This window comes from Labrus mixtus, chromosome 4 (assembly GCF_963584025.1).
Source record: "Labrus mixtus chromosome 4, fLabMix1.1, whole genome shotgun sequence".
Classification (NCBI taxonomy): domain Eukaryota; kingdom Metazoa; phylum Chordata; class Actinopteri; order Labriformes; family Labridae; genus Labrus; species Labrus mixtus.
The window spans coordinates 2853975-2862239 of record NC_083615.1 but is presented as its reverse complement, the minus strand read 5'-3'; the positions used below and the strand labels follow the sequence as shown (position 1 = coordinate 2862239).

At 40.5% G+C, this 8265-nt stretch overlaps 2 protein-coding genes across 2 annotated transcripts in view; both read right to left on the bottom strand.

The window, feature by feature from the left end:
• Positions 1-1737: 1737 nt before the first annotated feature.
• LOC132972379 (magnetosome-associated protein MamJ-like) lies at positions 1738-3492 on the bottom strand. The gene has a single exon (XM_061035155.1). It carries the CDS (start codon positions 3490-3492, stop codon positions 2509-2511), a length of 984 nt encoding a protein of 327 aa, XP_060891138.1. The 3' UTR covers positions 1738-2508.
• Positions 3493-7073: 3581 nt separating this feature from the next.
• si:ch211-127m7.2 (uncharacterized) overlaps positions 7074-8265 on the bottom strand; it is a 2354-nt gene continuing 1162 nt past the window's right edge. The window contains exon 3 of the mRNA XM_061035153.1: positions 7074-8265. This exon is cut by the window's right edge and continues 104 nt beyond it. Coding sequence (XP_060891136.1) covers positions 8046-8265 — 220 coding nt within the window. The 3' untranslated portion in view covers positions 7074-8045.

Genomic DNA, 8265 nt, shown 5'->3' with positions numbered 1-8265 from the left:
ACCTCTGTGTCTGTCACATGTACAGTTTAGTCTGCCAAACTTTGATTGCAAAAGCACCACGTGTTCATGAGTTGTGGCAATAACATGTCCCAGCCCTAAACATTTTTGGCAACCTTTCATGACCAAATCAGCGTTAAGAATTCAGGTCAGAAAATAAATATGAGATCCCTATTTTCATGTAAAAGTCAAATTAAAAGAATATGTCATGCAGAAGTATGGACATTACATTGATCTGACTTAAATAATCTTTAAATGTCAATTTTAGTTTGCCCATAACATAACATGTCATAGTTTGACACCATAAATTGAAAAACGTTCCCGGATCAGAGTGCACTAGGTAAGCTATATTCATTGTCAAGAAACAAAAAGAGAAAGCAAGAAGTCAAACTAATCAAACAGAATATCCTGTCTTCTTTTTCAAGCTTTTGAAACAAAATTAGCAAGTTTAAACACATCAAACTTAAACAGCCATTCCAGTTTCTGCACATCTGTCCGCCCCAATATTTCTGATTTCACTTCATGAAACAATAATTCTCTTAAATGATCAGATTAGTAGAAAATACTGTTATCAGTTGTGTGAAACTGAAAGAAAAGAATTTAAAACCAGAGTATGAACTGAATGTCATGTACTGTATGTGGTGCTCCATCAACAAGGAGGGGGGTGGGGGGGTGGGGGGATTATTTGTTTATGGAGCTGAAAGCCTCTGGAATGACAGGAATCACAAATAGTGCAAATCATGCCGCTTATCTTTTTTCTCAGCGTGCATCTAGAAGACGCTCATTCTGCAAAGTGAAATCTCAAACAGTGCTAGCCTGACTGAGATCACTGTCTGCAGAATGCCTCTCCCACTCCACCGGGACTCATCAGTGTGTTGCCAAATCTATGGGACTTAACCGCCCGCCATGCCCCGAGGCTTAAAGGCTTTTATAGCAAGGTGTGGCTGGACAGGCAAACATATTTATTGGGAGTAGGGCTTCATTTTAATCATGGATTATGACACTTAAGTGGTGCACATCAATTATTTTTCTGATGATTTAACTTCTGTGTTAAAAGTTTAAATTGGGCAGCAGCATGTTGTTTAGAAAAGTTCCCTCTTCTAGTTAAGCTGTGATATCAGTAAAAAGTTTCTCCTTGGATTAATTTGTGCACAGGCAGAATTTGCCTCTCATACCAATGCACTGATTTTGTCAAGATGTCGGAATAGCAATGCAGTGAGGGCAGGGGGGAGTGTGGTGGGAGAGGCATGTGAGGAGCCGATTTCTCATGCACTGAAACGCAGTCACACTAAAGACTTTTGACCCAGGCCCCCCGAAAACCTCCTTCCTCTGGAAAGAATGTGGCTCCATCTCCCCCCCCTCCCCTTTCCCCTCCTCTCTCCCACAAGACTATGAGAAGGCACTGTCTTTCCTGACATGCTCTGTGCTGTGTTGGCTGGAATTTGATTTCCATATGTACACTATGTTCCACACATGTATACTGGTGTGTTGTTTCACATGTCTCAGTGGAGAAAACTACAATTGCTCCATTTTTTTTTTTTTTTTTACTTCCAACCGATGCATGCTCTGCATTTTTTCTTGGTCAGCTAAGTTCTAACTCACATGCAAAATGAAGGAATGAGCATTTATCTAATTTAGGTAAGTGAATGTGAAACATCTCACCACTTCCCCCCCTTACTTCCAGTCTCACATAAAAACACATCTTGTTGAAAAAAAAAAAAAAATCATGACCACAAGACATATGGAATAATATTTTTATTTTCACAAGCAAACCACTACTTGGGTTAAAAAAAAGTTACCATTTCATTGTATTAAAATAACAATTGAATGGTGATCACACCGGTTAGAGGAATATTGCAAGGTCCCAATATGAGTATGTTAAAGGAATAAACGTATATTGGACACTTGTAATCTTGCTAAATAGCATTCTGCACAAAACCGTCTCCATATTTGCATTGCTACTGTCCCTTGCCTGTCATTTTTTGCATTAACTTACAAGTGCTGTGCATTCCCATAAACACCTTGGAAAAGATTTTAAAATTCAATTTTAATCACTATCCTTATACAGTTGTTTTTTTTTGTTTTTTTGTTTTTTTTTACATAGCAATGAAAAAAAAAGATATATTTAAAATCTTGTTTAGTGAATTTTGCATAGAGAAGGATCTCTGATGTCCAACAATACACTGAAGTTCACAAATATCCCCTGTGATGTTTTGAATCCCTTAACCCTTCACCTACACACCCGGTGGCTTTATAACTGTATCAAAAACATACAGGACATGCCAAATATGTACTTTTTGTGTGTGACAAAACAGTCTGATCTTGAGTTCATTTGGCACATTAGGTTTCATTTTGACAAGAGATAGCTGTTTGACTTCTTTAGGCCCCTTAGAATGTAAGACAATCAAAAAGCATCTGTGATTCTTTCAGACTTCATTGGACAGGGTTAAGAGGATTTCACAGAAGAAAGAAAAACAACTTTTCACATTTTCCTCTTCTTGTTTTGTGGATTCACATCAGCTCAGCGGGAGTGCTCATGTTTGTGATGAGAGTGTCGTCGGGGACATCGGTGGGAATGAGATCAGCGAGAAGGTCATTTCCTTTCAGCTCCAAGTTCTTTAGTAGTCCGTTAACGTTTTCCATGTTGACATCATTCACCAGGTTCTCCAAATCTTCTGCCGCCTCCACCTCGATGAGCTTCTCCAGAAACGCCGGTGTCTCCTCCTCCAATGTCGAAACAACGGGAACCTCGGATCCTTCTTGGTCTTCAGCAACAACAACAGCAGGGATGTCTACGGGCTCGACTGCACTGACGGGTTCAGGGATGTCGACAGGTTCAGGAGCCGCATCCGGGACGCCCAGATCGATCAGAGGCGATGAGAGAAGCATTGGCTCAGGGAGGGGCTCTTGAGTAAGCAGTTCTGTCAGCTGCTCCGGAGACTCCACGGGGGCTGGGACGGGCTCGGGGACCGCCTCGACTTCTGGTTCTAGATTTGAAGTCAACTCTGTCTCGGAGATGGGTTCTGGTTCAGGAACAGGTTCTGGAGCTACTTGGGCTTCGGGGACTGGTTCTGGAGCTGCAACAGGTTCGGGTGCTGCAACAGGTTCTGGTTCAGCTACAGGTTCTGGTGCTGCAACAGGTTCTGGTGCTGCAACAGGTTCTGGTTCTGGAGGGGATGGTGCACTGACTGAGACAGTAGGCTCAGGTTCGATCGGCGCTGGGGTTTCCTTTGCCACAGGCTCTGGTTCAGGGGCAGCAGGAGGAGCGTCCGCCCCTTTACACACTGCCACACACTCTTCAGATGGTAAACACGCCACCGGTGTCACAGGCTCGGCCAAAACCACTTCTAGATTCTGTACGTCAACGGCCTCTTGAGTCTGCGTTACTTCTGCTGCCGGTGCGGGTGCTGGCTCCTCTGCGGTCGTCTGTTCAGCGGCAGCGGTTTCATCACCGCTGGTCGGGGTATCTCGCTTTCTGGAAAATCTGTTTCCCATGATTAACCTGTGCAGAAAAGATTGTAATGAGAACATTACTTAAACTGATGAAATGTCAAATCCTATTTAGCTTTAAAAAAAAATGTTGTCAACGATTGAGCTCAATCTTAAATCAAGATTTATGTTCCTTTCAGTCATAGTAGTTGAAGTTGGATTTTTTTTTTGCTTTTCTGCCAAATTCAAATAAATCCTCCAAAATGAATAAAACTGTTAAAAGTAAATAAAAAAAAATTGAAGTAAATTAAAAGAAGGAACCATCTAAAACGTGCCAGCAATCCCTGAACTGGTGGAGCTTATGCTTTCCCATTTGAGAGTTATGGTACATGATGTTCTTTAGCACACAACCTGGGCTGAATGTACAGCATGTGCCACGCAGTGTCAGGATCAAAGCGTGGAATATAGATCTTAGTGGTTCTTTCAAACGTGCCCAATATATAGAAATATATATATAAAGCATTTGTTTGTTAGATTCTGTCTTTCTTGCTTGCTTTGCAATAAATGCCTCCCGATCACGTGTCAACGCCATTAGAAATAAAAATCTGGGAGACTTTAAACCGCGCTGGAAATGTTACCCACTAATTGTAACGCCACACCCCCCTTGAATTGCAAACTATAGTGTGTGAATTTTACATCTGTTCGCATTTTTTATTCATTTTTCCGAGACGGGTAAGACATTGTTCCTGCTGTGTTTCATATGTAGAAACCAGGTGGAAACACTTGCAGGTCAAAGCGTGTTGATAATTAACACATCGGCGTGAGAAAAACCCTGATGGTCAGCATTTCCAACGTGAGAAATATATTGGCAAACACTACTAATTGAAAGAAAACGAACAAAGAAACTCGTGCAGTACGACCCCGCCTCCCTCTCGTGTTGAACAAATGTAAAAACTATCACACAAAAAAAAAAAATACAGAAGTAAAACAGCTCCGGTTCTAAACGTGCACTTACATTAAAACAAAGATACCAACCTTTTTGGAGCTCTTTTCCGTTGTAGTAACAAGTAGTCAAGAGTCGCAGATTGGATCTCACACTCTCAGCTTGGAGAAGTCAAACTGCCTGGTGTGGGCGCGCACCACTTAAAGCAAAGCCCTGAAGACGCTGCTGTGCGCTGCGTGCCGTGCGCGTCCCCGCTCCATACGCGCGTCCCCTGCGTCACCGACCAACCCCTTCACCGCTAACACCTCCTGAAGCCTCATGATTGTCCTTTCAAACTCTCAAAAGTAAAAAAAACATCTCACTGAAATGAGACTTTATTCAGTTTTAATCAAGATTTGATATTTTTCATGAGCATTTGTTATTTTCACTTTCATTTATTTATTTATTTTACCATGCACTGGTAGCTTAAATAAACACATTAGTACACTGGGCATAAGATAAGATAAGATAAGATATAATCCTTTATTTATCCCACAATGGGGACATTTACAGTGTTACAGCAGCAAAGAGCAAAGATTGCAAACAAAAAGTCAACAAAGTACAATTTAAATTAAAAAAAAGAAAAATTAAGAATGTACAAAAAAATAGATTTAAAAAAATAAAAAATAGATAGCTATTTGACAAAAATGTAGTCCATAAGTGTAGTAAATGTAGTCCCATCTCCAAACTCCCACCCCTCCCCAATAAATAAAACAACCATCAGCAACAAATACACATAAATTAATTACTATAAGTAAGGAATGATTTTTGATAAAGCTGTCTAATGTTTATTAACAATTAACAATTTGCTACAAGGCACTTTAAAAATCAAGGCACTGGTCTCTTATGGCCATTTTAGATCTTTAATTATCAACTCCTTTACTTCTGATTGCACATGTTTTGATTGATTTTGTTTTTAATACTTTTTATTTTGTTTGTTGGTTTTTAAATGATTTTGTTTATCTATGATGTTTATATATGTGTGTGTATGTGTACAGTATATGCATATGCTTATGTGTGTATGTGTACATATATATGTGTATGTATGTTTGTTATTTTTCATTGTTTATCCTGCTCCACGTCATTGTAAACGAGGGCTATGCTCTCAATGATTTTCGAGTGTAAATAAAAACAGAAATAAAATGATACATGATCAGCATTCCTTTCGGTTTCAAAATGATGCTAAAACTTATCTTTTCTTTTTTTTTATAAATGGATTGTGTGTGTGTGTGTGTGTTTACGTGTGCTCAGGATAGGGGAAGTAGAGCGCCTGGTCATGTCGATCAGCTGATCCCAGGTTGGTCGAACATGTCTTATGCTGACAAGTTGACCACACAGTCTGTTGTTGACGCCTGTCCCTCTCGAGGCTCGATTCTTCAAGATCAATCTGATTATTATAAAGTAAGTTCATTCAAAAATGGTGATTGTATCAGGAATGTAGTCGGTTAAGCAACTTATCATGTTTATTTCTTCTAACATGAACGTGACATCAACAGGTCGGGTCCTATATGGCCTAAGGCTGCTTCAGTCATGGCTGTTTCCTCTAAAAGGAGAACCACTGTCTCATTTTGGAGTCCAGTGTTTCTCCTCCTGCTCGTCTTCCTCCAGATGTTAACCGCCCTGGTGAAATTTGCTGGTGTGTTCATACTTTCCAACGAAGCCCTCGTCAGCCCCTTTCGGTTTTGTCTAACAGACCAACACGGTGAATCATCCTGCAGGAGCCATGTTAATGGAGCAGAATCTGGGGTAAAAATTAACATCCTCACAACAGCGGTGATCCTCTGTTTGTACGTGCCGGTGGTTCTTGTGGCCTTTGCCCTGTTGGCCTCGTTGTTAGCAGCTTACGCCAGAGACAGAACAGCACTCTGGTTGAGCGCGGGCTGCCAGGGGGCGTCCAGCCTGCTCATCCTGATGGGAATTGTCATTTTCTTGCTACTCAATCAGTCGCATGTGAGTTGGGATCACATGACCCTCTGCTTCTATCTCTGCGTGGCTGCGCAGGTGGAGCTGGGAGTCACCGCTGCGCTGACCTTTGTGTTACAGAGGAGACTGTCTGAATGGGACGAGGTCATCTCAATGAAAGTGTAAAGTTGTGAATAACTTTGTGGAAGAGGGAAAACGTAATCAAAAATGTCAATAGAATTATAACCAAACAGTATTTTTTTGATGAATCCAGATTCTGTTCTTCATAAGGTTGTGACTAACCAGTGTTTCTCTCTGTATTTTTGTTTGCATACGCTGATGAAAACAAAGTGTTAAAGCGGATTTGATGAGGAACTGATTTTCAGTTTGCCTTTCTTTTTGTTAAATCAACTGGAACATGTTGTACTTGCCCTTGCCTGCTGCTACAGAGCTCTTCCATTCTAGACGAACTGGTTTTGTGAACGTGAAGGCCAACTATGTAAATAAATCTCACTTTTAAAAAAAGAAAAACAAAAAAAAACAGAAAATTGGCCCTGCTTGCTCTGGTATGCAGAGAGAGTTTCAGAGAATAAAATTGTGTAAAAAGGGAATTAGCTTTATAGATGTTGGTGCGGTGTTGACACTGCTTGAAGTAGAAAAAAAAAGCATTGCCAGTGTGTTTACAAAAACGTCATTTGCATTTATTCACAGAAGTGGAACAACCTGAAACGTCTAGTAACAAATCAAACAAATAGGCTAGTAGTTAGTACTGTATGATTGTAAAGCTTTAATCTTTTGGAGTCAACAAGAGAACACCTGGAGCTGCTTTACTTGCACAAAGTCCTTTACAGAACAACATTTAGTTAATTAGTGGAAAAAGACTGTGTCAAGTGCACAGTGACATGCCCACTTAAATTATGGGTTTCCTGGAAGCTGCATATCTCCGACCACTGAAACTAACCACAGAAGCAGTTAGTTCCGCATTCAATATAAAAAAGGATGAGCTGTACTCTTTATCTAATCATCAAACATTTTTTTGACATCCAGTTCATTCATGTTAGTTCAGTTCATAGATTTCTGCAGCTTTTAAAGCCATGTCTAAGACGCTAATGATATCTCTACATACCAGTGAAATCAATTACTCCATCAGTTCTGTTTAGTAGCTTTACGGACAACTTGTGTGCAATCACAAGAACTACTGATGTTTTCAGAAGAATTTGTAACTTGGGTGAAACGCATCTTTTAGAGAACATGTTTCATTTTTAATTGAGTGCACATAATTTGGATGATATTCAACTTAGTTCATCATTAAAGTCTTTATATGTGATTTTTCACACTTAAATGTAGAAATCAAGTCTATCCTCTGAAAATAACTGTGAGTCATGACTGTCTACAATGGGTGTAACACCTGAGTCCCACTGTCTGTGATGTTTTCAGAGTCCTATCTTCACTTTGTTTACATCGCCCGGACGGCCGGCTGACTCCTCCCCTCGCGTATAAAAGTTGTTTAATTGAGGTACTAGAGAAAAGAAGAATAACATACTGTACTCACTGCTTAACTGTGTTTCTAGATCACGCTCATTTCAGGTAAATTTACATGCAGTGTGAAGATACGAGCATAATAAAGATCGCTAGCATTAGCATGCTAACACAACAATGCAGCGCGAGTTGTTTTGGTTTCATGCTGGTGCTCAAGGGCGACATCTGCTGGATCAAAAAATCACATATAAAGCCTTTAAGTGAAAAAGATTTCTCGCACGAGCCTTAAAGCATCGTCGTCCACGGCTGCATCTCCTGGCATCTGTGTGTGCTCCGCTTTTTTATTCTCGGTCTGCAATGGTCCCTGTATTTTACCTTCTTCAGGTCTTTCCTGCTGAGGGCTCCCGGTGTAAGGCACAGTGTCCATCTCTGTAATGTCCGTGTCTGTTTCTGAAACACACGTCCTCTCATGGGCA

Excerpts from the sequence above, each read along its gene's own strand:
- LOC132972379 (XM_061035155.1), bottom strand. The coding sequence starts at position 3,492 with ATGGGAAACAGATTTTCCAGAAAGCGAGATACCCCGACCAGCGGTGAT.